This window comes from Pectinophora gossypiella, chromosome 15 (genome assembly GCF_024362695.1).
Source record: "Pectinophora gossypiella chromosome 15, ilPecGoss1.1, whole genome shotgun sequence".
In the NCBI taxonomy this organism is placed as follows: domain Eukaryota; kingdom Metazoa; phylum Arthropoda; class Insecta; order Lepidoptera; family Gelechiidae; genus Pectinophora; species Pectinophora gossypiella.
The window spans coordinates 5,328,325-5,356,176 of record NC_065418.1 but is presented as its reverse complement, the minus strand read 5'-3'; the positions used below and the strand labels follow the sequence as shown (position 1 = coordinate 5,356,176).

At 38.6% G+C, this 27,852-nt stretch overlaps 2 protein-coding genes across 5 annotated transcripts in view; one reads left to right on the top strand and one right to left on the bottom strand.

Moving 5' to 3' along the window:
• Positions 1-19: 19 nt before the first annotated feature.
• LOC126373093 (uncharacterized) lies at positions 20-5,963 on the top strand. Its single transcript, XM_050019090.1, has 8 exons — positions 20-921; positions 2,002-2,537; positions 2,616-2,972; positions 3,056-3,197; positions 3,489-3,636; positions 3,798-3,906; positions 5,036-5,163; positions 5,664-5,963. The coding sequence occupies exons 1-8, from the start codon at positions 215-217 to the stop codon at positions 5,802-5,804; spliced, it is 2,268 nt and encodes a 755-aa protein (XP_049875047.1). The 5' UTR covers positions 20-214; the 3' UTR covers positions 5,805-5,963.
• A 44-nt stretch (positions 5,964-6,007) lies between these two features.
• Positions 6,008-27,852, bottom strand: part of LOC126373057 (40S ribosomal protein S19a) — a 53,589-nt gene continuing 31,744 nt past the window's right edge. The window contains exons 12-32 of one of the 4 annotated variants that reach the window (XM_050019018.1): positions 23,597-23,629; positions 22,735-22,998; positions 21,134-22,658; positions 20,725-20,923; positions 19,578-19,702; positions 18,925-19,137; positions 18,300-18,627; positions 17,888-18,105; positions 17,355-17,513; positions 16,538-16,704; positions 16,010-16,137; positions 15,085-15,320; positions 14,187-14,424; positions 13,375-13,647; positions 12,792-12,927; positions 12,033-12,138; positions 11,013-11,138; positions 10,489-10,631; positions 9,500-9,708; positions 8,399-8,596; positions 6,008-7,590 (exon numbers count right to left, since the gene is read on the bottom strand). In XM_050019018.1, the coding sequence (XP_049874975.1) occupies positions 7,529-7,590; positions 8,399-8,596; positions 9,500-9,708; positions 10,489-10,631; positions 11,013-11,138; positions 12,033-12,138; positions 12,792-12,927; positions 13,375-13,647; positions 14,187-14,424; positions 15,085-15,320; positions 16,010-16,137; positions 16,538-16,704; positions 17,355-17,513; positions 17,888-18,105; positions 18,300-18,627; positions 18,925-19,137; positions 19,578-19,702; positions 20,725-20,923; positions 21,134-22,658; positions 22,735-22,998; positions 23,597-23,629 (5,086 nt within the window). In that variant the 3' untranslated portion in view covers positions 6,008-7,528. The remainder of the gene's footprint in view (positions 7,591-8,398; positions 8,597-9,499; positions 9,709-10,488; positions 10,632-11,012; positions 11,139-12,032; positions 12,139-12,791; positions 12,928-13,374; positions 13,648-14,186; positions 14,425-15,084; positions 15,321-16,009; positions 16,138-16,537; positions 16,705-17,354; positions 17,514-17,887; positions 18,106-18,299; positions 18,628-18,924; positions 19,138-19,577; positions 19,703-20,724; positions 20,924-21,133; positions 22,659-22,734; positions 22,999-23,596; positions 23,630-27,852) is intronic. The other 3 variants (XM_050019014.1, XM_050019015.1, XM_050019017.1) reach the window with 3 other exon arrangements.

Genomic DNA, 27,852 nt, shown 5'->3' with positions numbered 1-27,852 from the left:
GAACAGTTGAGTGATCGGGCCGACCACAATTTTCCGCGGCGGGTGCGTGCGGCGCGTCACAAATCATCGTAATTGTCGCCAAATAATAGCCCCACTAACTGCGTTCACTGCACTCAAATGCCATTTAATTGTTGCATATGTGCATAGCTGCACCATTGCAATATCCTGTGCTTCCTCTAAACTCTGATGCAACGCACACGCATTTTATATCAAAATGTTCGCGGCGATCGTGTTCTGCCTCCTATTTTCAAAATCAATCGCTCAACTCAATGGTGAATTTTGGTGGTTGAACGCAAAATTAAATAATTTACGCGAAGAACCCTCTCAACCCCGATTTGAAACGTTAAGTAAATTCGATACCGATGAAAGCGCCAAAATTGTGTTCAGAGACGACGACCACGGTCTAACTCATAGAGAAGACAAATACAACTTAAATAGAAATAAAGATAAAAGTATAGATAGAAGTGAAGGAAGTAAAACCATTGAGTTTCAAGATAAAAGTGAAATATTATGGCCCGATCGCTTAAAAGAAACCATCGTCAAAAATAAGAATAAAGTTTCAAAATCCGCAGTAGAAAATAAAAATAACAGCAATACAAGTATAACGGTACCTTCCAACAGTGATGAGTTTGAATTTACATTTCCAGACAATGATATTTTTTTGTGGCAAGATGCTCGATTTAATAATACAGATAAAAATGAACTAGAAGTTATCGTGAACAATAATACCAACAAAAACAACTCAAATAGAATAAATAATATAGAACAGAATGACGCAAATAAAATCACATTTATTGTTAACAAAGTTCCTATTAAAGTTTACAAAGATGTAATTGTGTCACAAACTGAAAGTATTTGTACATATATGAAGAAAATGGAATGCAGTCGCATTGGGGGGACTGTGTACAGTAGTCGTGAAAGGTAATACTTAAACTGATAACAGCGATAAAATATTTTTTATGAATTACTTATTTTATTTTATTTTATTTATTTATTGCTTCATGTACATAATTATACAAGATGTTATAATGATTAATGAGGTAAGTACATGACCCTGGAAGGGTGTTGCAAAATTTGAGCGGACTGCGTGATGGTCATAATAAATAAAACATTAAATATAGATATCAATTAGTGGTATTGGATCATGCTATATTTATCATATTTGTGATTTTATTATAAGAATAATTTTGTTTGATCATGCTGTAATATTATGGTATATTATTAGTGGGATCATATTTTATTTTTATTATTTTATTTGTTATTGTCTCGTTTTCGTCATTTTATTCATAAAATTGTTATTTTGTTATTTTATATTTCATGCATGTTATAATTTTTTATCATTTATAAATTCATTTATCGTATAGTACCCTTTTACACACAAATAGTCTTTTAGGTTTTTGTTAAATGTTTGTGATTCTATATTGTTTCTTAAGTGCTTTGGCAATGCATTGTATATGTTTATAGCTCGGTAGTAAGGACTAGTTTTGAACAATTCCATCTTTGGTGCAGGGGTCTGTAGGAGGTCTTTCCTTCTTGTGCTGGTGCAGAATTCAAATTTTTGAAGATTTCTTTTCACGAACAATGCTGTCTCATATATATATATTGAAGGGAAAGTCAACATTTTGTTTGATATAAAGAATGGTTTACAACTAGTTTTAGGTCTTAGGTTATATAGGATACGTATGCACTTTTTTTGTTGTACGAATATATCTCCCGAGTCTGTGCTATGTCCCCAAAGGAGGACGCCATAGCGCAACCAGGAGTAAGCGTACGCGTAGTAGGCAGATAAGGCCGATTCCAGGTTTGTGTTTTGTTTTAATATTGAAAGGGCGTAGATAAATTTTGAGAGTTTAGTTTTTATTAGACGTTTATATGAGTGTTTCTTCTTCTAATCGAGTGTTTCTTTTATCCCCTGTAGATGTAGGTCTCGAATAACAGATTTGAGTGCAATAAATAATATTTGTATTTGTTAGATTTCTAGTGAAATTTTATATTTTTCAGCACATCAAAAAGACCTATATTTGAAACCCGAATGGTTTGTTGCGTGCTACCATTACGTCCAGAATTTTTATCCTCTCAGATATATTTTTTTGACAATTACAAACCAGTCAAACGCCTTAAGAGATCAAATCAGAACGATAAGATTAATCCATCACTGAAGCAAAGAAACAACCTTATGATCCACAAATTCGGGTCACAAGCTTATAAAGCAAGAACAACTACTACAAGACCTGTAAACCAAGGAATCGTTACGCCCAGTGACGAATATGTTGACCCTTACTGGAATATCAAAAACAAAAATTCAAAACAACCCACTACAAAATATGATGATTATGAGGATTATGTTGAAGATTACGTAGTCGAAATACCTCGTCCAGGACTAGTTGGGTTGTATTCGGACAATAGGCCTTCTAAATCAAGTTGGTCTTACCCAAACGTTCCAATAGTGAATAAAGGACCCTACGGCCAGATAGACAGTGATGAAGATGGTGGGCCACTTTTTGGCTATGCCCCACCAACACTCGATCCGAGGCTAGGTAAAGAACCTATTTGATTTTTACAAGTAACTTTATCATCATACATATTAATTATTAACAATTGTTAATTTATTTTAGGAGATCGTTTACCTACTTCAAAGCCGAGAGTAAATGGAAGACCAGTGAAACTTACAACTACATCAGATGAGCGGACATATGATATAGAAAGTCAGACAATCAGCTATCAGTCGAACCCTGATTTTCAAGTACTTCAAGGCTTTAAACTTTTAAATTTGGTACGCAATAAAAGCAGGATTTTCCGGAACGGGAAGAAGACAACGACAGAAAGAGTTATCGAGGATGAAAGCAAAGAACACGTGCTAACAGCTTCGAGCTTTGAAAGTGATTACGATGACAGCTCTTTCGACAAAAATCAGCAAGTTTTTGGAGAATGCGGAAAAGTTGTGAAAGGATCCAATCGGAGTTTTGAAAACGGTAAGAGCACGATAAGAAATAAACATTTAAAATAAAACTACTTACATAAAATGAAAGTAAGAAATAATGGTTATCGTTAACAGGTAAACAAATTGGAGACACGCAGAAAGGGGTACATCCTTGGCTTGCGTTAGTGGTTTTGACTAGAAGGCGACAAAGTGTTCTGTGTTACGCCACAATCGTGCATCCTAGAGCCGCGATTACCGCCGGGGATTGCGTGTTTGGGTAAGCACGTAGACAATTATTCCGTGACTAGAAAGTCTCCAAGTCTAAATATTCTAATAAGACCTTATTCTGGGAACGGTGTGTGAAATTGTAAGCTTAGTTTTAATTGCTTTACTTTTTAAAAGGTATTTACCTAACTAATAAGTTTAGAAACATTACGACTAATCTTTTTTTTCATCATTTTGGGCCCATTTACAGTACGACTTCAATAAGAGTTAATGGTTTTATTTGTTTCTGTTATTCTAACGAATGATTTGATTTTATTAATCTTGCGTGCTATTTGCCTAACAGTAGAGCATCCCCTGGGGAAATAACCCTAATTGGGGGTACTTGGCGTCTGAATGAGGAGGACCACGAGGAATGGCAGAAACGCATGGCGTCAGTTCAACTACATCCGCAATACAAACCTGGACAATTGACACACAACTTGGCTCTTTTGGTAAGCTACATGCAAATACTATTGGAAGCAGAAACGCTGGATTTGACAAGACAATAAAAAAGTTAAATGATAATAAACAGCACTCACCGAGTCTTCATCCTATTGCTGCCAGTCGCTGTTACACCGTCTTATCTCAATCCTTGAATTTATTGCTGTTCTAGTATTGGAAACGCCCACTTAGTATGACCGTAGAAGTCCAGCCCGCCTGTCTCGCACATCCTCATGTGGGCGATGTCTGCAAGTTCTTTGGCTGGGGAGGATATGATCAAGGTAAGACAGAAAGTATAAAAATTAAATACATATTTCATTACAACTCATATTGCAGTAAATTCAGAAGTAGAATCACAAAGAATTAATCACTATGAAGTCGGTTAAAAAAAACTTATCTGAGGGGTCAAAAACTCAAAAACGCTGTGTACGAGCGATATGTGGGTTACGCCCCTCAGACAGTTGTAGACCGCATTTTAAAAGACTCCGACTATTAACAGTACCTTCAATGTACATATACGAGACTGTTATGTTTGTGAGAATGAATATGAATCGCTTTGCCAAAGTAAAAAGCTTAAGACGAAGCTATAAGTTGGTTCACGTAAGTGGTAAAACTACTTTGTTTAAAAACAACATTTATGCCATGGCTCCGAACCTATATAATAATCTGCCGGATGGCCTACTTAGAATTAGCAATAACGTGAAATTTAAAAAACAGTTATTTAATTTATTAGTTGACAAAGCATACTATAAGACATCTGAATATTTGACAATTTTCAAATAAGACGACGACACTGAATTTAGTATAATATGGGTATTTAAGTTATAGTATTCGTAACGGTAATGTGTAATTGGTTGGTGTTTGTTGTTAATTTTATTGACATTGTGACAGCACATACTATTGGAATGTATTCACTCAATGCATGAACTCTTCAGATATTTGTATGCCAGTCTCATGGCAGTGCATACTGATACATGTTTAATGTTATGTAATGTTTAATAAGATCTTCTTGACGTATGTACACAAATAAATTATTTTGTATTTGTATTTGTATTTGGGGTTAAAAACGCCACATCAAAGTCATTCATCTAAAAAGCAATATTGCAATTTGACGTTTGCACATAATAGTAAGTACGCAATGCCAACAAATGTCAAATAGCATTATTGCTTATTAGGTGAATTGTTTCGATGTGGTCTTTTTAGCCCCCTGTTCTGGACCAAAACGTCATCACAATCCAAAAAACAGCCATTATGATACATTTTCAAATATACACCGTAAGGATTAGTCCATAACATCATGAACACAATCCTTCTGGCCGTCTGTCGGTTTGACGCCTCCGTACCCGGAAAGATAAAAAAGTACTTATATTGAAAATAACAAAATAATAAATAACTTACATTTGCCTTTAGCAATCCGCAAGCAATCGAGGTGGCAAGAAGCCGTGATCCTGACGCCACACACATGTTCGGAGCGGGTTACCAGCAAACGTGTACCTAAAGAAGCGTTCTGTGCCTCTGTGCAGTCCCGCGGTACTGTTGTAAGTGTTTTTTTACAGCTACCTTCTTTATAAAACTTTTCTAACCACTCATTTAAAATACAAATACCCACACGTAGGAACTGCTCACAGCCTCTGCGATAATCGAGCCAATAAAAATGCTTTATTTATCGCATAACAAATACAGTTGGCTCATTCAACGCGTCGTGGTGGTTAGCATGTTAATGCATGTTATGTGTGGGGGCTGAATAGTTTATAATCAGTTCCTATTTTTAAATTATTTTTTTACAGTTCATTGTTAAAATTCATGCATTTATTATACATTTATATCCTCAGAATCAGTCATTAGCGTACCATAGAACTTACATAACGCGCGCGATGTGATATGTAAGCCGAAGTTGTTAACTACGCGATAAATAAACCAATTCTAGTGGTTCAAATATCAAGTCACGCGCCATTTTGTACATCATATCTATAACGGGCGTAAGTTATACTAACTTGTGGCCAATAGTGGATTTTCAATACTGTCATGTTTATTCCAGACAGGAATAGGCGGTCCACTTATGTGTAATGTGGGCGGTCGTCAGGCCGCGGTGGGGGTGGCGGTGTGGCGCGACCACGCAGTCGTGCTTCTGCCGGCGCAGGAGTGGATTTCGCAGACGATAGCAGACTTACAGCTGTAGAGAACTTGAGATGAGAACAGTATATTCAGTCTATTATGTTTGTCTCACGATGCAAAAAAGTCGTAATATACTGAGATCATTTTGTTTTGACTCCTGTTACAGTGTTTTACAATGCCTTTACCGTTTAAGATGTTTCTCTAATTCTTATACGATTTGAAGCATAATCGAATAAAGGATTATTTATTGAAAATTAAACAAGAATCTTATTTTTATTTGTTTTATTCGTTCATATAATGTTCCTATTTATTTACTTTCTGTTTCAGAGACCAGCCCATACACTTTGTTTGAAAATTAAAAAATAACATACTAGACTGATCATTTTCGTTGATGTCTACAATACACTTTAGGAACTAAACACAAACAGTAAAAAATGTATAAACATTTATGGGGAATGTCGAGATCTACTAACGAAATTATACTAAGAAGTTCAACACAGTCCTTAGGGGTTTACAATAAATTATTTAAATTGTACTTACGACGATCTTTGGTGTCGAACTTTTAAAAATAATAATAAAATAATGAATGAGATAGTTGCGGTTATTATATACTTTTCTCTACAACAATTTTATGAGATGAGCAAAAGATACATGAAGATAAAAATTCACAAAATAACAAGTCTTTACAATTTACAGCCCTTTTTTTCATAGCCTACGCTTAATCTTATATTTCTGAATCCTACAAAGTTTACAATTAGCTTTACGGATGAGAAATATAAAATCAGACACGTAAACATTTTTCTAGTCCCTTAACATCACTAAGTAGTTATAATTGATAAACCATAATAATACTCTGGGCAATTGTAGGCAATTAATTATGTTTCAATAACATTAACTTTAATTTGCATTGTGATAGCGAAGCTAATATTTAGGGAAAGCGTTTACATTTTTATATGAAATACATTATATATGTTTTACTATTTTTTTACTTATGTCTTTTTGTTGTTCTGTGACATGCACAGATGAAAGAGATGTAGTATATCGACCATCACAACACAAGCGAATGATAATAAAATGCAAATTTGTCTACAATGCGCGGCTAAATGCCTGGACTACACCTACAATTTACGAAAAAAAAAATACAAAATAAAAAAAAATAAACACAAATCCTATGTGCACGTGGTTTGAAAACTTTTTAAATTTATACTTATCTAAAGGCATTGCGCATTAGGCATAATTCATACTAATCGTAATGGAGCGAAGGTACCCAGAATCTGTACACAACACTGGTGTTAATCTGTACGGTCACGAACATTAATACGTATACACTTTGGTACCATGTCACATTAACTTTTTTGACAAATTGAATAGTAAGTCTCACTAAATGTCAAATATGTTAGTGCGACAGAGTCCTAAAGTGGGTATATTATATTGCTCATGACTGTACATAGCTAGAGCTCCAATCTCGGTACCTTCGAACAGCGACGCTAAAGCTACGCGTCTACTTGAGTGGAATCGGAGGAGGGACGGCCAAGATTTCTAGCTTTGTACTGATTCGGTAAATTCTGTCCGTACGTTGCCATGACAACATATAGCAATTCGCAAATATCGGCTTGCGTCCAGTCCGATTCCACTCAGCGGACGTGCAGTGTTAGTATAAATCGTGCTTAAGTTTTCGAAAACAATGTTACGAAAATTTTAATGTTTTTAGTATGTAGATGTGAAGTTCAGGCGGCGCAATACGAATACTAGATAATGACAAGATCACATTCATCACATTGTTTCAGCTCACGCGATTACTAGCGGCTCGTCGTCTGAGAAGCCGTGGATTGGAGGCACGTCATCGTCGTCTGGAATAAACATTACCAATTTTAATGACAATTGTATGTCCCCATAGTTTTGTATATTTATCAATATTCAATATTCTTTATTTATCATACTATGATGGTGTACAAGTTGGTAAGTTACATTTGAGTTTCACAACACAGACCCTTTCGGGCACAACAAAATAGAAGTTTAAAAGAAAGAAGGAAGCTTTTCAAATAGTAACATCAGTATCATTAAAGTATTAGTGCTGTAGTAACATTTATTAATTAGAAGTTCTTTTATTTTATTCTGTCGTGTAAAGTCAATCGTTGAAATGCACCGATCGATATCTGCCTGAGCAGACCACGATGTGTCGGGATTTTGTGATTTGCGTATATAATACCCGCCTTATCGTTGAAAGCATAAATTTTGACTTGCCCGCCCATACTTGGGCAAATCCATTCTCTAAGGTGAATGACATACAGACAAAATAAGGAAGTTTAGATAATAATTATCACGTTAATTCTGGACAGTACCGTCTCTATTTTTATTGGGGAACGTGGAGAAAGATACCAGTGGATACCAGTGTCGTGGTTCACGCCGCGACTTGTGCTGAGTGAGGCCCTTTTATCTCAGAACGTACACCACCACCTTATGATCATTGTAATGAACATCCTCTTATGCTTTTTGTAATTGTTTTGTAAAAATATAAGTGATGTTATTGTCTTGTCTTTGTGTGTGGCGTCCTTTTATAATAAACAATTTCTATTCCATTCTATTCTTTTTTTTTAAAGAGTCCGTCATTGTACCGAACTGGTTGTTCTGTTTAACAGTATGGATGATTGTACTAACCATGATCTCCAATAGTGGCTTGTCCCCGTCGACTGTCGTACCGCGGTGTGTGCGAGGTGAACCTCAGGAAGGAGCGCGTGAGCCGGCGGTGTCGTATGGCGAGGTGCAGCAAGGCGCCTCCCAGTGCGATGCCCACGATGACGGCCGCGCCCGCGCCCCACCATATGGCGCCCATTGCTGATTGAGGCTCAGCCATGCCTGGCGGAAAAGTGACTTTTTATACATATTGTATGTAATTAGTTATTTCTGCTAGCGTTGTAAGCTCTTTCTCACTGAAAACGAAAAATAAACTTTTTTACATAACAAGGCATCACGCCAATCACGCCTGTATCCCCAAAGGGGTAGGCAGAGGTACAAGGTTTGGTTTGTTGTGACTGGTTGCTGTAAACTATTTTACGTGTGGTGTATTTTATCGCTTTCTATAACAGCCCAACTGAGTAATTAAATTACTCCTGTTCCCGGATGAATAAATCAATACCTCTTCATCTCTCGTGTGGACCATCTACCCTGGTGTCAGAGTGACAATTGAGCCACCAAATGCCGCTGACATGGCTCCTATATCGACTACATACTTACACACTTACATACCGACTACATACTTACACACTTACATACATACTTAAGCATATAGCCGGGACCGACTGCCTATCATACTACGCATCGTCTTACTTTCAGACAATCGGGTGATCAGCCTGCAATGTCCTAACTTAACCAAACACTAATATCAACACAACGCTTATTTTTATATTATTATATTACACACAATGATATGATATAAACTACCCATAATATATATTTTTAATTGAGTCGTGAACTAGGTTCAAGATAAATTATTTTGATTACTAAATTCTGAAGACAGATCTAAAACTAACGAGAAACATTTTTTTTTTTCTATTTAACTTATTTATGAATTTTAATCAAAAAAGACGTAATAACAACTCCGAGATTTTATCACGTTTTTCTATGACGTCACGGTGTGCTTTTTCTATAATTTCCTTAGTAATTTCGTGTTTTGACGTTTAGTAAGAAGTAACTGATTTGACTAGTTGGAAACCAGCCTAATAAATATACGAAATAAATAAAAAAACATGACCATCTTACCTTCCATATTAAGCGTATGAACTTCGCTAAGGTCACTGTAGTACCCGTCCTTGGTGACAGTTCTGACGCTGACGTACAGGGGACTGGCTGTGGTGTAGGACACGACGAGGATCGGGGAGTGTTCCGCTATGGCCGTCTTCATATCTTTTGTCGGGTGCAACATATCGTCTGGAATCTCCTTCTCTGAGACTATTACTTCGTACTTGTGTCTGGAATAAAAGTGTTGCAGAGTTCGAGATTGGTGTTAAAATAAACAGCTCTAGTTTATCAAAAGTATATAGTTGACAAGTATCAGTCATAAAGAGAAAATTAGAGCTGATTGGCCGACTCTATGGCTAGACTAATCGGGTCGTCGGGATCGTATATTACGTTCTTCGGGCGCCGAACATAAGCAACCGCTAGCCCCACAGTGTTCTAATAAACATGCATTTCTGTATAGACTGTACTGTACTTTTTAAAAGGTTCACTATCGACTGTTTATCAAATACACTGCGTAAAACAGAGTCTGTCCTTATACTAGTAAAGTTGCCGCTTGTAACACGCGCTACCGAGGGTGTTACCGAACTATGAATAGTTTGACTTTTGAAGGTCGGTTATCAATAGTTAACCTTGAACATCATCTGTACTATCCGATCGACGAAAAAGACAACAATAGTACTATCTAATGCAATAGAACAAAGTAGTAGCAGCACAACAAAAAAAAAATCTCGAGTTCCTCCGTGCTTCGGAAGGCACGTTAAGCCGTTGGTCCCGGTTGCATTAGCAGTCGTTAATAACCATCAATCCGCACTGGGCCCGCGTGATGGTTTAAGGCCCGATCTCCCTATCCCCGCTATATAGCCCGTCCCAGTGGGGACGTTAATGGGCTGATGATGATGATGATGATGAGTAGCAGCAGTAGTAGTAGTAGTAATGTAATAGTACTTTACAATAGGACTATCTGTAGTCTATCGATACCCTAATAAAAAATAAAATGTCAGTGTACTCACTCGGCGAGCGTGTCCCCGGCGGGCGGCTGCCAGCTGACCATGACGTGTCCGTTGGGCGCCTGCCACGCCACCACGCCGGTCGGCGCCGCCACGCGCCCGCTGCGCACCGCCGCGCACGTCTCCGCAGACCCGCTCACGTCGGCCTGCAAACATTGTGTTTTTTTTTGTTCCGCATAACATTTACTATACGGACAAATGGGGAGCGCTGAGGACTCTCGCGCGGTACAAAATTCATGACAACAGGCCTGAGGGTGCTCTTTTGAGCGTCTGCAAACATACACTTTGACCTATTCATACAGTTTCACTTGCAATAAATGTTGTCGTGATCCTTCAAAATAACCGATTGTTGTCTCAGCAATTGCTATTTGAGGTAGAATATAAGAGAGCGTTTTCTCTGAAATGGAACGGAGCAATTGCAATATTGTTTTATAGATGAATTGCCTTGACGTAGACTTTTTAGACCCCCTGTTCGTGTGTTGTGTAGGCTATGAAAGATTTATTTACTATAAAAATCATAAACTCACTTCAATACAGATTTTGAATCGCGCGCCGGTCGGCACATCGTTTATGATGTGCGTGAGTGTTGTGTTGATCGTCGGGTTCAGCCGATACCTGCTCACTTTCTCTCGAGTCTCCTCTGTTATGAACAGCTGAAAACATATTCCTTCTTTACAATCCATATTGCTAAGTTGTGTTGGTAACTTTGAGAGTATTTATTTTAATTAAAGAATACTTTAAATTACATTTAGTCATAAAAATACGAAATGTCCTAAATAAAGCTCTTAATAATTTACCAAAAAAAAGTTAGATGGCGTTGCAAAGTATGAATAGAATAGAATAGAGTAATTTTATTTGCTTGGATACATGGTGCAATTTGATGACCATCAAATTGAATTGAATTAATTGATTCATTTAATGATTTTGGTTTGATGACGTGAGAAGAATGGTTTTTCCCTCTCAGGGTGTGATTTCCCTTGGCAACGCAGAAGTCTAAATAAGAACGCAGAAGTCTAAAGAAGAATAAATAAATAAATAAAGTCAATTGCTGGTTGGCAGAGCCACTATCAAGTAAGGCTTTTAGTTTATACTATCTGGATGACCAATCCTTGTACAGGATAGGTACACGAAAGCACCTAAGCGGCTGGCATGATCACTCAAGGTGTTCAAAGTCTCGTTAAAAATAAGAATAAAATAATAAAAAGTATACGCTACGCTCACATGACAGTCGACAACGCCATCTAGGTTTTCAAGAAGAACTAGGAAGTCAATATAATGTTCCTATACTGCGGATGCGACGGTAGCGCTCCTAGCGGATAAACGAACGTAACTTAAATCCCGCTGGCAGAAAAACGACATCTAGATCTAATACGGGATTTGGAATTCTTTCCGGGATACACGTCGCAGACAGACCTCTTGTGTAGTAGTCTGTAGTAATACGTCCATGGTATAAGTTTCTTGTATTTGTGCAGTAAAGTGTATTTGATTTGATACACGAAACTCTAATAAAACGGTGATTTATACTGAACAGTAACAGGACCACTAACCTTGTAAGCGACAGGCTCACGAAGCACATCACAATTGGCGTTCCATATAATCTCCAGTTGAGACTTGTCCTCTAAGAAGTTGAAGTGAAGATTCTTTATTGGAGCTCTGCAAAAGAATAATAAATTATAATTTACATATATTTCCCACCTTGTGAAGCAGAGACTATGGAATTCCATTCGCTTCGACCCTTACTATTCCTGACATAGTTCACAATTAAAATTAATTGTTTTTTTTATTGATTACAATAAAATATTGAGAAATATTGATATGATTGTAAAATTTGCAAAATTCGTATATTATATTGAACTATACCCCATTTTACGTAGCATGATTAGAATACGAGTGAAATGTCTTTTTCGCACTAATGGTGTACAGCTTAGTACGAACGAGACGACAGATATGCATGACAAAAAGGAATTATGAAATGTTAATTACGAAATCACTACCGAGTCTGAATCGAAAAGAAACTATTTCATTTTTCCTATTGAATTTACTATTTTTTTTTAATGAAAATCTGCTGTATGTTATCACGTTTTTGTATGACGTTACGACGTACGTTTTCACTTTTGTTTCGACGTTTAGTAAAAAAAATACTAATCTAATCTAGCCTACTAGATCCCACTGCTGGGCAAAGGCCTCCCCTTCCTCTTTCCATTTTTTACGGTCCTGAGAGTATTCCAGCCAGTCCCTTTAAAAAAAAATATTTCAACTAAATGGCAACTACCCAATTATGCGGTTAACGTAAGAAGAACACTCACTTGGCATTCTCCCTGGTGATAATTTCCACGGGCTTAGAGAGCGGACCGCTGCGTAGGCCCACTGCGAATAAGTAACTCTCACACGCGTGGAAACCGCTTATGATGACAGTTGTGTCCTTGGTGATCAATTTCTGGGCTGTTGGAAATAATTAATAAATAAGATTTTCCATAGTAACTTTAAAAAAAATCTTTATTGTTGAAGATAGATGCTACTTTGTAATATTTAGAATATCAATTATCATAATTATTATAATATCAGCAATTTAGCATTATTGTGATAATGCTGCATTTAACTGAGAACAAAGTTACCTTATTCATAGAAACCATGATTACAATTTGCTTCTTGACTAAATGTGTGTTAAAAGCAAGGGAAAATTTTGTAAGACATATTTTCTTCAACTTAAAATCTTAATATAATAATAATAGTAAATTATGTTATGTTGAATACTTTTACAAAAAACGCGGGGGGGGCTGTTGGAATAAGCAATGTTATTGACAGTTTGTCCATCTGCTACAGTGTAATTGACAGATTGTACTATGTACAATGTATTTTTACAAAATCATAAGATAATTAATAACTTACGATGCATCATTCCCGTACTAGTCAAGCCGTTCTTCAAGTGACTGTAGTGCACCCTGTACTCCAACTCTTTGTTCTTATATCTATCACTGGTAGGCCGCGTCCACGACAGTTCTACAGCCGTTCGCCTCTCCTTTATTAGCTTGGCAGTAAGGTTCAAACTCTCATCTGGGATACCCACGATAGGTAGAGGAATTGTGAAGGGGTTGCCGAAGACATCGCCCTTGTAAGCCATTATGTCCACGTATACTTGCACGCCGGTTGGTAAGTCGATTACTGGAAGAGAATGCACGGTTAAGTTGAGACACTCCAAATAAAAATCTCTCGCCCGCAGTTCTAGCTAAACTAGGGATCATAGTGTTTTTTGTGATATCTCCCCTTCAGGATTTGAAACCTCCGAAAACTTGAATTTGCAATTAACAAGTGGTCCTTCTAATCCATAAACTTACTTATATCAAATATCAGGGAAGTCTGAGCGAGTTAAGATATTTATTTCATTCCGGATGTTATTACAGAGGTCTTAAAAGTAGAGGAAACAAACAGAGACCCTGTAAGGGCACTACGACATAGTCGACCCAAGTAAGTTTACTTCACTTAAAATTTAATACATAATGAAAATATAAAAATGAGAATAAAAATAATAATGATTGTGGCGGTGGAGGTTTTGGACTTTAACATAGCTGGCGAGGAGTCAGTGTAAATACTGTACACGTCTGCCTTCGGGGATACAAGCGTGTTCTGAACGTATTGTTCGTTACAACAGTAACTCATTAATGAAATAGCCAAAAAATCTTAACACAAACATCACAACTTACATGTTATATTAGTAGCTGTAGTATTGACGACGTCGGACATATCGTACTCCCTCGGCGCGAGTATTCTGACGAAGTAGCCTTCAATGCCTCTGATCTGGTGCCATTCGAGATAGACCGCGGTATCGTTCAGTCGGGACATGCTCACGTTGACCAGATCGTCGACGTCGCCGATATCGTCGAACACCAGGTACGCCACCTCTGATGATTCGGATGAGAATGCACCGTTGTGAGCTGTTACCTGCAGTTTGGAACATTGTTAGTATACAATTGAATCTTTCTTTTTTCGGGTTCACTTGAGCGTAACGGGCTTTTTTGACGGGACGGCGATATAGATTTGCCACAAATGGCAGGAACTACTTGTTCGAAAGATTAACTACTTCGCCGGGTGGTAACGGGTCTTACGGAACGTCTGCATTAAATAATTGCTGAGTTGTCAGCAGTTATAGGAATCAATACAAAATAAGAAATCCTGATGCTTCGTCGTCTTCTATTCCACCCAAGCGAACGCACCGATTGTTGATAATTATTGATTTACGCGTGCCATAAATTTGTTGTAGATAAATGTAATGTTCTTACAGTCCTCTGCAACCTCTTGGTTGCGAGGTAGACCTCCGTGATCAGTAGGACAATGTACGTTACTTAAATATCAATCATATCTGATATCTAAACCTAGCCAAGCTCTTTACAGAGTCGAATAATATTTTACATAATATAAGAATACCCCTTCTAACGACACTATGATTAGAATGACAGCAGAACAGAGATAAACATCGCTTAGTACGAACGATACGACAGAATATATGAATCTAATCATGATACGTTAAAAGGGGTAGAGTACAGAAGTAGAAAAAAAAGTAACTTCCTACTAATCTAAAAAGAAAAGACTTCTCAAACTTACCCAGAAGGAATAGTTAGTCTCTGGTTTGAAGAATCCGTCGATGGTTTCAGAAATGGACTTGTTGTTCGGCGGGTGCCACAACATGGGTACTTCCTTCTTGACCGGCGGTATAGGCGGGGCGTAGTGTATGGTGTAGGAGCGTATGACGCCGCGAGGGTGCTCTGGGGCATCCCATAATACGTCCACTCGATGGCCTATCCTCTGCCGTACGCCGATGCGACGGGGCGGAGATGGTACTATGGAGGGAAAATTCGATTTAAAAGGTGCAAATTTCAAATGGGAATGGGCCAGTCATGTTTGCAGAATGCATCCAGATAGGTTGGCGAAATGTGGACACCAAAACCTTTTTCTTTTTATAAAGAATCTTGGATGCAGAGGCGGAGGCAGGTTTAAGAAGCTTTTGACAAAATGTGGAGAAATCTCTCGGTACAGATAAAGATGAAAAAGCAGGAATAGGCGTTTTCCCAGCAGTAGACACTTTTGACTAGCTTTATAACAATATCAGATCATCAGATGACCAGTGAAGATACGGTCTGAGGTGGAACTAAGTAAGCATTAAGAGTAAATATGGCGCAGTACTAAACAAGTACGAAAAGATTAACGTGTGAAGAAAACAAGTACCTAGCAAACTCGAAGGAAATCCAAATCCATGTTTCTGTTTACCCCCGCATTTAGTTTGAGTTTATGTATACTGTAATATGAAGTGTATCAAAACCACGGAATAGAAGAAAGTGATTGGAAAGGCCCTAAGCTTTCCTGTGATAAGGAGGGGATCTTGGCCTAATCAGATATCGACTGTGATTTTCCCTGCAGGTGATAATGCAATAGACGGCCTTTTGATGTATCATCGGACGAGCGGAGTGCAAAGTTAAAGTCAGTTGGCCCTTCCAACCGTATACTTATATTCTGTGATCAAAACACATACCTCCTTCTCCAGTAGTAGTATTGTAGTACTTGTTCGACGCATAAATAGTTTTAGATTTGCTATCTCGGAGGTAGAAAGTGACGTTGTATTCTGTGTACGGCTCCAAGTCGGTGAATCTGTAAGTAAAACTTTGTATCAATTCTTATAAGACTGTCCAAACTAAATTCGTTCACATAAAATTAAAAGGCGGTTAATAAACAAAAATAAAAATAAAACTTCTTTTTATAAAGGTACGAAGCACATTTAGAATGCCTAATTTCATTGGCGTAAACAGTGATTTGCGATTATTAGAAACAATCAAATTCTAATTCTTCTTATTGAGTGATTTACGAATTTTAATTAAGAAATACATAACAAAGAATACGGATGATCAATATTCATCTTAACTTTCCGTTAATAAAATGGCTCCAACTTATCCTCTGATTACTCGTTGCCCTGCCCAACCCATTACGGATTACGGGCGTGAGTTTATGTATGTATTAAGATTAACAAAAATAAGAAAAACAATACCATCAGTCTCAACCTTACCTGTAAATACTATCATTGGTCCAGGTCATATTTTTCCAAATGCCGTCGCTGACTTTGGAGATAGATGGCAGGAAGCTGTACTGTACCATCTTCTGTTGCGCCATCCAGCAGGATATGAGGAAACTCGTCGAGTTTATCGACAGCTGATCCACGCCCATACCTTGGAACTGTTTGGAGAGAAACGTAAAAGGTAAATTATCGCCGGAAGTATAAAAGGTTCATTGTCGCAGTAGATTAAAAATATTGACCCCATTTTCTGAAGGCGGACGCCTGCACGGCGCAGAAGCGTTACCGCCAAAACTTATGTACCTTACGCCGCTCCTAATATGAGTTATTATAGATATTATAACACTTCATCATCGCTAATTTAATAGCCTGGCTCTTGTCGGCGTAACATTCTCGATGCTACTTTTTATGGAAAAATAGGACAATGGTTTCCCTCTTTCCTTCCGTTTCGAAGTACTTTGTCTGACGTGAGCGGGATGACGTCTAGAGTAGTCTATTTCATAGCCGTACCGATGGCTGGGAACCGTTGCAACCGTTGAGGTCTTCATCCGTATCCCATATATCCCGGGCAAGAGTTCTACGTTATACCCCGTAGGTCTGGGTCCCTATCCGAACTCAGCCACCATCTCACTCCAGCCTACTGAATAGGCGGCCACACCCGTGACAAGGATCGCCGAACAGGAACTGCCCCAGTGACGGGCAAAGAAGATGACTCTGTCCCCTCTGGGCCGAGTTAATGGTCATGTATGAAATCAAAACCAAAGGCTAAGTTGTAACACTAAGACACAATAAATAAAATCTCTTGTTTTACCTGAGTATTCCTGATGGAGTCACTAGAACTGGAGCAGTTGGCTTCGTCAGAGCCGTCGTAACAGTCCTGGTGTCCGTTGCAGAGGGAGCCTTGAGACACGCAGAGCGTGCCATCATCGCAGAGAAACCCATTCGGGCAATCCGCACTTGGTTTGTGGCCCTGCGAGTAAATATTTATTCATAGAAAACCAACCGCTAGACAGCCGCTTTTGTAAAAAAACCGGACCTGTCAAATCTTCAGGTTAGGTAAGCGGACCCTGTGAATTTATAAATCTATCTTCCTAGTGTCATCCAATTTTTCTATGGAAAACCAACAGTCAAACAAAAAAATCTGTCTACCAAAATCGGCAGCATTTATGAACATAATTTCGTCTTTAATTGCCGTCCTCGGTTCTGGCATCTTGTTGGGTCAAAATATAATGTGTCCACAACTCACATATAGCTTAGAGGACAGCACAGTACCGTACAGACACTCGATCATAGTGGGCTGAAAACGTCTGTATGCGTGTCATGGGATCCTAATAAGATACTCACAATGCGTCCACAAGTCGCCTCGTCGCTTCCATCGCTGCAATCCCTCCGACCATCACACAGCTTGGAGTTGAGCACACACCCTCGCCCGTCTAAACACGGTGTCTCGTCGGCCGCACAGGTTTGTATACGTGTGATGGGGTCCTTGCAACCGCGCTCGTCGAGACCGTCCGCGCAGTCTTCTGCCGTGTCGCACACCCATTGCAAGGGTATGCATACTCCTGGGAGAACATTATCAAATGACAATCGATAGGGCAATTGATATTGGCCTCTCCAAAATGATGCACCATGTCTTGGGCTGGTAACCTCCAGTATTGGCTACCAATAAGGGTCTCATAGACCATTCGGTTCAATCGACCAAAAATTAACGCAAATACTGACGCTTTATCGCTAATAAAAAAGTTTTCCAACTTACCCGGCGAGCACATAAATTGGGCCTTCCCACATTTCGGAGAGAACGCCTCATGTTCCGGTCGCACGGAGCTCGTCTCAGGCGTGAACATTCCACAGCCCACTTCATCAGAATTGTCCCCGCAATCGTTGATGCTGTCACACCTCCACCAATACGGAAGACAGTTGCCGTTGTCGCATTTGAACATCCATTCGAGGCAAGAAGTGTTTAAGGCGAATTCAGGCTTGTTTTCAGTTGCCGGTCGCGGTATTAACTTCGAATGGCCAATGATTGTGCAGTTTTTCTCGTCTGAAGCGTTGTCGTCGCTACAATCGTTTTCGCCGTCGCAAACCTGGAGGCCAAAGAGAGCTTAGTAACGAATTTACCTCTACGGCATAAAATCAGCCTATGAATAAGTCAAACTGTTAGTCACTAGTTTATTCATCTTTTTCCGTTACTTTTAGTTTCTTTACGAACTTCTAGTGAACCATCGAAGACAAATAATATCTACGCAAATCACTAATTGTTAGCCCGTATGGCTTACGAGTGGTGTCAGGGTTATTATTCAGCCGCCAAAAGCCCCTTACACGGCTTATGTAATTACGTACTTTAGTGTACGATTTATAGTTATGATATCTGTCTAACTTACCCAAGCCTTGAAGATACACTTGCCGCTTGGACACCTGAACATATACGGCGCGCAGGTGGAGTTCCTGCATCTTTCGTCTCGCTCATCCTCGCCGCCAGGACAGTCTCTTTCTCCGTCGCACACCCACGAGCTGGGGATACAGAGGGCGTCGCTGCCGCTGCCGCAAGCGAACCCGTTCACTGAGCAGTTCACAGTGTCAGGACGTTTTGGGATCTAACAAGAAAATGTTGTATGTATTTATTATTATTATTATTATTATTAAAATTATTATACTAGCCTATTACCTACATAATATCCGACTGCTGGGCAACGGCCTCCACTCAATCAACAGAAGGGGGTATGGAGCATACTTTACCACGCTGCTCCAGTGTTGATGGAGACGTTTCGGCTAGTAGCCAGAAATATCTTATAGTATATACTAAAAACTCAATAAGACCACATTTCTTATCATGAGTTATAATTACGCACATCCACTACTTTCAATGAACAGTGCCTGCTGTTTGTCATAAATAATAACAGTTATTATCATTAAAATGACTACTGCAGATCCTTCACTCACATCCTTCACTTTCAATGAACAATGAGAGATAGTGCTATCATAAATAATAATTGCAATTATTATTATCCTAATAATAATAAAAATGGCCACTCACAGTGCAGTTCCGTTCATCAGAGCCGTCTTTACAATCGTTATCGCCGTCACAAACCCATTTCTTCTCTATGCATTGTCCTGTGCCGCACTGGAATTCATTCTCCGTGCAGTTGCGGTGACCGCAATCTAAAATAAAACAAGAATACTCTATGTTTAATCAATAATACTAACATAACTCATTCATAATCTTATTGGGGACTTGTGGCTCTGCCCACACGGATAGGGATACGAGCTTGACTATTTGTACAGATCGTGTAATACTTGACGCGGTATCATAGAATATGGAATAGTACCACGTATAGAACGCCAACTTTCCGCTCCCCACCAGCGTCTGAGCTAGGTTTACTTTTTCTATACTCCAAGAACAAAAAACGGCCTCTGTGGTCCAGTGGTTGAGCGTGGTCCGGAGGTGCCGGGTTCGAATCCCAAAGGTTGTTCAAAAGTAAGACGATCAGTGCTTTGGAAGGCACGTTAAACCGTTGGTTACGGTTACTACTTACTGATGTAAGTGAGTGATCGTTATATGAACTATGTTAGGGGCATTTGGCGGCTCAAAGATAACCCTGGTGGGTTGATGGAATAATCCACCTCATAACCCAAACGATAGAAGACTCGAAGAACTAAAACCTAAATAATAATATAATTGTTGTTCAGGCATTACAATTATGCGAATATGTAGTACATGAATAATGCATAACGCGAAGTGGAGTTCCTCGTATCGTTACCGCAAAGCGCTTGTTATTTTTCTATTACCGAGAAATAATTGTAACTTGTGTCAAGTGTTATGTCGAGCTCTGCTGTTTTGTACATAAAACTAAGCGATGTCCATTAAAAACGTTATCGCTTAGAAACTTTGCTTGTTTTAGAATCATAAAAAACCGGAATATTTCTGCTGTGGTATATGAACAGGACGCAAAACGGGTACTGTTAATCAATCTAGTGGAGGAAACAAGAGAAGTACGACAGGAATTCTATAGTCACTGCTTACCCCGGTGGGAAATAGGCGTAAGTTTATGTATGTATGTATCTTTTATATTTTTCTTTAGTTTCCTCACTTTTCAGTTGATAAAGATCGCCATGATAAGACTCTCTTAACGTTTATTTTTGATTATTAGTCTTAAGGAATAAAGCATATTCGTGTGACTTACCCTTCTCGTCAGTCAAATCAGCGCAATCAAAATCTCCGTCGCATCGCCATGCAGGTAAGAAGCACTTGACGTCATCGCACGGGATCATGGGCGGCGTACATTGACAGCCTAGCTCATCAGACAGGTCCCCACAGTCGTTATTTCCGTCACACCTCCACGCTGAAGCTATGCACATCCCGTTCTGGCAGGCGAACTGGCCCTGTGTTGAAAAGAGATGGATGTGTAGTTGTCACTTAATCTTTTGAAAGAGCAGCCAAAACATGTTCTGGAGAAAAAATGGAGTTTTCAATTTCAACATGAATTTTAATGACCTGAGATTGAAAACACGATTGTAGTTTCTAAAAATGTAAATAGTAAGTAATATTAGGTAATATAGGTAATATTATAAAGTGAAAAGTAAATGACTTACAGCACTGCAGGAGCCGTCAGGTTTCTTAGGACATGTCATATTCGGGGCAGCCTGTACACCATTAGGGCAAATACACTTCCCATTAACCCTCTCGAAACCATCAGGGCAAAGGCAGCTGAAAGTATTGCCCGGCCCTCCGAGACACAGAGTATCGCAGCTTGTGTTCTTATATGAGCAAGCATTGCTTCCATGCTGGACGAAATGAGCAAATACTTTCAAATCCATCAAGCTAGTTAGAGAATCGTTGATCGTCACCACATTCGCGCCAGTATCTTTGTCCGCTATGAAGATGGACTTGGCTTTCCAATCGTCCCAGTACATCTTGTCCTTGAGTACTGCAACGGCAAACGGATGCGACACTTTTTCGTCGTTCCACAATATCCTCTTGAAGTAACGACCGTTCAAATCTGCGCTGGCAATGTAATCCTCCATAGCGTCGACCCAGTAAATCCTTTCTGACATCTGATCGATTGTGATTCCGTTAGGCCACTGTACGATCGGTTTCCCAAAAAGCTTCTTCACGTCTTTTCCGTCTAAGTTTGACCTTGAGACGGATGGGTTGCTTCGGTCCCAGTCAGTCCAGTAAAGATATCCAGCTTTAGGATGCACGGCAATGCCTCTGGGCTTCGATAATACATGGGCATCTAAAATAGTCGCACGCATTCTTCCTTGACTAGTCAAGTCAGTCCTTACAGCCTCTATTTTCCTTCTCATACCGTCAACGAAGAATAAGACGTTAGAAATCCAGTCTAAGGCCATTCCTTCGATGCTGGCTAGGTCAGTATCAACGACGACCTCTTGTGTCGTTCCGTTGTTGAAGCACTGGCGACTGATCTGATCCAGCTGAATGTCAGCCCAATAAATACAATTGTTCTTTATGTCAAACTCAACTGCAACTATGTTCTTCTGGCCTTGCACTGGGACGATGGTAGAGTTGTCCGACAAGTCTATGCGTGCGATTTTGTCCCTCAAAGCGACTATTAAGAATTCTTGTGGTAGTCCTATCGGGCATGGAGTTACGTCTGGTTCATAAGGCAAATAAGCGGAAGCAGTGCATACATCGCCATCGATTTTCCTGTAGCCCTTTGTGCGTGTGTAGAAATGTCCAGGTCGACATTGAGGCGGTGTAGCATAAGGATCGGTCTTGACAGTTTTGTTACGAATACATTCGTTTCCTGAGAGCATGAAACCAAAGTCGCATTCGTAATCACGTCTGCTACATTGACACACTTGCTTTTGCACGGGCCTATCGTAGTTGATTCCATTATAGCAGTTTGTATGAGCGAGTCGTCTCTGGAATGTGTCTCTCTGGCCAAGAACGCATGACACGGAAGAATTTGGCGGCGAAGGTGACCAGAATTTGTAGTCGTCGTTAGTACAGTTCCGAGCGAAAGTATTAAGTAGGTCAATGGTTATAATTATCCACTGGTGTTGTTCATTAGCAGAGCCGAACATAGTGAAGGTGGTTGTATTCTCGCCGGGCTCGGTCATCAGTCCGTAGATGCGGAGGTCGTCGGCATTGAACCTGCAGACAGATACGCGGTTATTGTAACAGTCGGCTTTGTTGATAAAATGTATGATAATTTGAACATGTGACTCACTGATAGGAGTTCCATTCGATGCCCTCGTTGGTCGAGTACAGGATCTTTCTGGTTTCTCCGCGGGATTTGAAGTATTTCACCGCAACGAGAACGCCGCCGTGGTCGCCATAGTTGAAGAAGTAGTAGTCTTTGAGGATTCTCTTCCACGTTAGCCCTGCGTCGCGACTCATGTATACTCCAGGGATTCCTTTTAGGGACTTGCCCATTACTCCGGTCGCCATAATGATTCCAGGTGCTGATTTCGAACTCATTATACTTGCCGATCTAGAAGAAAAAATATCTACATCGTTTTGGATATACACAACGATGAATCGATAATGTATCAAGGTGCTCACTCACCACGATTCGCGTGTAATGTAACGTTACCAAGCATGATGGCAATGAAGGAGAACCGCTATTAAGCTGCTAAGCAGTATTACATAACGCACAAAACCGAATCACAAATGTTACATTACAGGCGTGTGCTCCCGGTGAGAGTAGCACCTTTAGGTGTATTTACACGTACTAAAGTTGTGTAAATAGTGAAACAACTAAGTGTACAAAAGTGATTCAGTGACCGTTGCGAATTGGGTACAACCAAATATAAATACAAAACAAATTGTGAGTTGAAAACCAGGAAAAACTGCAAGTGCTACCTGTGGATGGATAGGTACAATTATTTACAAGGAAATATACCCTATGTTAATTAAAATACAACATAACAGTGGTAAGGAAAATGATACAAAATAACCAATCGTAAATAACTAAGCGTCATATCAATGCCAAAAAACGTTGTCAAAAGCTAGAAAAGAAAATTGAGATAAATGATAATATAAAAACAATGTTATATTATATACAATGCACTCTGTTACTTGGTTTTTACCTTAAGTTTTGATTGGTAACATTTCCAGGCGGGCTGCAAATAAATTATCAATATCTTACTTTATAGGAAAAGATTAATTCCCTCGAAGTTCCCTAGGATGAAAATAAATACATAGAATAAAGGGAAAAGAGCGATAAATATTTAAAAAGAGAGATATACTTTTCTAGAAAAAATCCTAGCATGTCCCCAGCTTTTCTTCCCGTTATGAGTAGTATAATAAATGAAAAACACGACATGCATAAGCCATCATGTAACATGTTATAATTATTATGTTTTACGACATGTATTTATTCATGTCGAATAAACAAACTAGTTTTATTTAATCAACAAATTTTGTAGATAAAAAATTACTGATGAATATTAGTAAGTAAATGTACCTAGTACATGAAAAAGTGGGAGGTAGTGATTGAATAACAATACCGATAAACAGCTATACGTACTTCAAGGTTATTAATAAACTATTGTTTGTTATATTATATAAATCATAGCATGTAGCTATATTTAAATGAAAATACACATTTATTTATAACTAGCTTTTGCCCGCGACTTCGTCCGCGTGGCGTGTTATATGAGAGAGAGAGATCTTTGTGTGTGTGGGAGTGCATATCAAATTTCAAGCATCTAACTTATGCAGTTTAGATTTTTTCATACAATTTTTTTCCCAATAACTCCCATTTTTCAAAATACAGCCAAAAATAAATTTTATATTTACTAAGGTATGCATGCATGCTAGATTGAATCAATTGATTGAATTGATTTTTTTTTAATTGATTGTTCATTGAATTTTAATTTTAATACACACTTCCTCTCTTCCCTTCAACGTTGCTGTGCCCTACAGGGTCCATGTTTTAGTTCCTATGCCTATGTAACACCCCATTGTACTACATGGAATGCAATAAATAATTTAATTGAATTGAATTGAAAACATCTATCTTACGCGGTTTCGATTTTTTCATACAAATGTTTTTTTCCCGCTAACTCCCGTTTCCGTGGGAATTTTGCAATATCCTGTTGCAACTAAGCTTTAAGTTAACTAAGGTACCTGCATGCCAAATTTCAAGCGTCTAACTTAAGCGGTTTAGATTTTTCATACAAAAGGATTTTCCCGCTAATTTCCGTTCCCGTGGGAATTCCGGGAATTCCTTTCTTAGTGCACCTCTACGGTACCTAAGCTATGTCCCTTCCAAATTTCAAATGCCTACGTTTAGCCGTTCAGGCTATGCGTTGATATGTCAGTCACTGAGTCAGTCAGTTTCTCCTTTTATTTAGATTTGATTTTTGCGTACAAATGTTTTTTCCCGCTAACTACCGTTCCCGTGGGAATTTTGTAATATCCTGTTGCAACTAAGCTTTAAGTTTACTAAAGTACCTGCATGCCAAATTTCAAACGTCTAACTTGAGTGGTTTAGGTATTTCATACAAAAGAATTTTCCCGTTAATTCCCGTTCCCGTGGGAATTTCGGGAATTCCTTTCTTAGTGCACCTCCACGGTACCTAAGGTACCTGCATGACAAATTTCAAACGTCTAACTTGAGTGGTTTAGATTTTTCATACAAAAGGATTTTCCCGCTAATTCCCGTTCTCCTGGGAATTTTGGGAATTCCTTTCTTAATGCACCTCTACGGTACCTAAGGTATCTGCATGCTAAATTTCAAACGTCTAACTTGAGTGGTTTAGATTTTTCATACAAAAGGATTTTCCCGCTAATTCCCGTTCCCGTGAGAATTTTGGGAATTCCTTTCTTAGTGCACCTCTACGGTACCTATGGTACCTGCATGCCAAATTTCAAACGTCTAACTTGAGTGGTTTAGATTTTTCATACAAAAGGATTTTCCCGCTAATTCCCGTTCTCGTGGGAATTTCGGGAATTCTTTTCTTAGTACACCTCTGCGGTATCTAAGGTACCTGCATGACAAATTTCAAACATCCAACTTGAATGGTTTAGATTTTTCATACAAAAGGATTTTCCCGCTAATTCCCGTTCCCGTGAGAATTTTGGGAATTCCTTTCTTAGTGCACCTCTACGGTACCTATGGTACCTGCATGCTAAATTTCAAACGTCTAACTTGAGTGGTTTGGATTTTTCATACAAAAGGATTTTCCCGCTAATTCCCGTTCCCGTGGGAATTTCGGGAATTCCTTTCTTAGTACACCTCTACGGTATCTATGGTACCTGCATGCCAAATTTCAAACGTCTAACTTGAGTAGTTTGGATTTTTCATACAAAAGGATTTTCCCGCTAATTCCCGTTCCCGTGGGAATTTCGGGAATTCCCTTCTTAGTGCACCTCTACGGTATCTAAGGTACCTGCATGCCAAATTTTAAACGTCTAACTTGAGTGGTTTAGATTTTTCATACAAAAGGATTTTCCCGCTAATTCTCGTTCTCGTGGGAATTTCGGGAATTCCTTTCTTAATGCACCTCTATGGTACCTAAGGTACCTGCATAACAAATTTCAAACGTCTATCTTGAGTGGTTTAGATTTTTCATACAAAAGGATTTTCCCGCTAATTCCCGTTCCCGTGGGAATTTCGGGAATTCTTTTCTTAGTGCACCTCTACGGTATCTAAGGTACCTGCGTGCCAAATTTCAAACGTCTAACTTGAGTGGTTTAGATTTTTCATACAAAAGGATTTCCCTTCACTACCCTGCTCCTATTGATTGTAGCGTGATGAAAAGTATACTATAACCTGTCCAGGAGTGTGAAGAATAATTGTACCAAGTTTCATTAAAATCCGTCCAGTAGTTTTTGTTTCTATAAGGAACATACAGACAGACAGACAGACAGACAGACAGACAGACAGACAAAAAATTTACTGATTGCATTTTTGGCATCAGTATCGATCACTTATCACCCCCTGATAGTTATTTTGAAAAAATATTTAATGTACAGAATTGACCTCTCTACAGATTTATTATAAGTATAGATATAAGATTACTTATAGAATAAGATTTCCTTCAATATCAGTAATAATTTCTTATCTATTAATTCCTCAGTAAGTTATTAAAATTAATAGATGATAATGTTTAGTAAGTGCAAACACCAATGAAGTTATTTTAAAATATTATAAAAAATAAATAGTTTAAAAAATATATAGTATCAATTTGAAAACGAGAACACAATATTTCCTGTCCACCAAGTCATTTTCAATGTGTCATTTAATGTCCTTAAGATCAAGGAATATGATACCTAATGGTAAGAACGTAGTAAAAAAGTAGGTACCTAATTAAATTCACGCCCGTAATCCCTATTAGGGTGCATAAATAAGATCACGCCTATTTCCCGTTGGGGTAGGCAATAACCACAGAACCCCGATCCTGACATGTCAAGGTGAACGCTTTCTGTTTTTAATTCACGCCCAGTCCAGTGAGCAAGCCAACTTACTAGAAACTTGTTTCTAAGACCACAACAATACCTACTCTATCTCAAGTTCAAGACGATAGCATTGCTCTCTATGATAAGTGTTACTCACGCGATAGTTTCTTGACCATTCCAACTAGTGTGTTATTTACTTATTCGATCTACGTTTTATTGAATGTATTTTGATACTTAATATTGCGCTCACGAATCGTCCAACGTGATCTAATTATATAAGTCCCATTCCCACAGCTGGTCACAGACATCCCCTATACCCTCAATCAACCGTTGGGGTATGCTATCACGCTACACCACTGCGGGTTGGAGGTGGGTGATACACATATTAAAATCTACATAATCACATCTATGTTAAGACGCTCACGCTATCATCCTTTGTCGTAGATATATATCTACTACCAATAATAGAGTAGATGACTGGGACAAAAACAAATTATAAATTGCTAATCTAGAAATGGGAGCTAGTAAGATTTTCCTATATCGTCGATTTTATGCATATGGCCTTAAGGCCCTAAGTCCTTTTAAAATCCAAACCCTATTGCTTAACTATTGTACATATAAATCTAGGCCGCTGGTGAATATACATACTTAGGTGTGTACGTATTTATGTTTGGTATAGAAACGGTCCAAGCAAGTGGTAAGTTGTAGAAAGTACATCCTATCGGTATTGTTTAACAGCAATACTAGAAACTAAAGACCATTAAAACACTCAAATTCGTTAAAAATAATATTGATCTCATTGACTTACAATTCTGGAAATGACAACATGTTTATATTTCTTACAAACACTGGTCTGTCAGAAACAAATAAAATAACAAGTTAAGGCGATAAAAATTGACCCATGATTTTTTTATTATTTTAAATTGATCACGCATGGAAT

Excerpts from the sequence above, each read along its gene's own strand:
- LOC126373093 (XM_050019090.1), top strand. The coding sequence starts at position 215 with ATGTTCGCGGCGATCGTGTTCTGCCTCCTATTTTCAAAATCAATCGCT. Across the intron at positions 922-2,001 it reads GTGTACAGTAGTCGTGAAAG|CACATCAAAAAGACCTATAT; the intron begins GTAATACTTAAA and ends TATATTTTTCAG. Across the intron at positions 2,538-2,615 it reads AACACTCGATCCGAGGCTAG|GAGATCGTTTACCTACTTCA; the intron begins GTAAAGAACCTA and ends AATTTATTTTAG.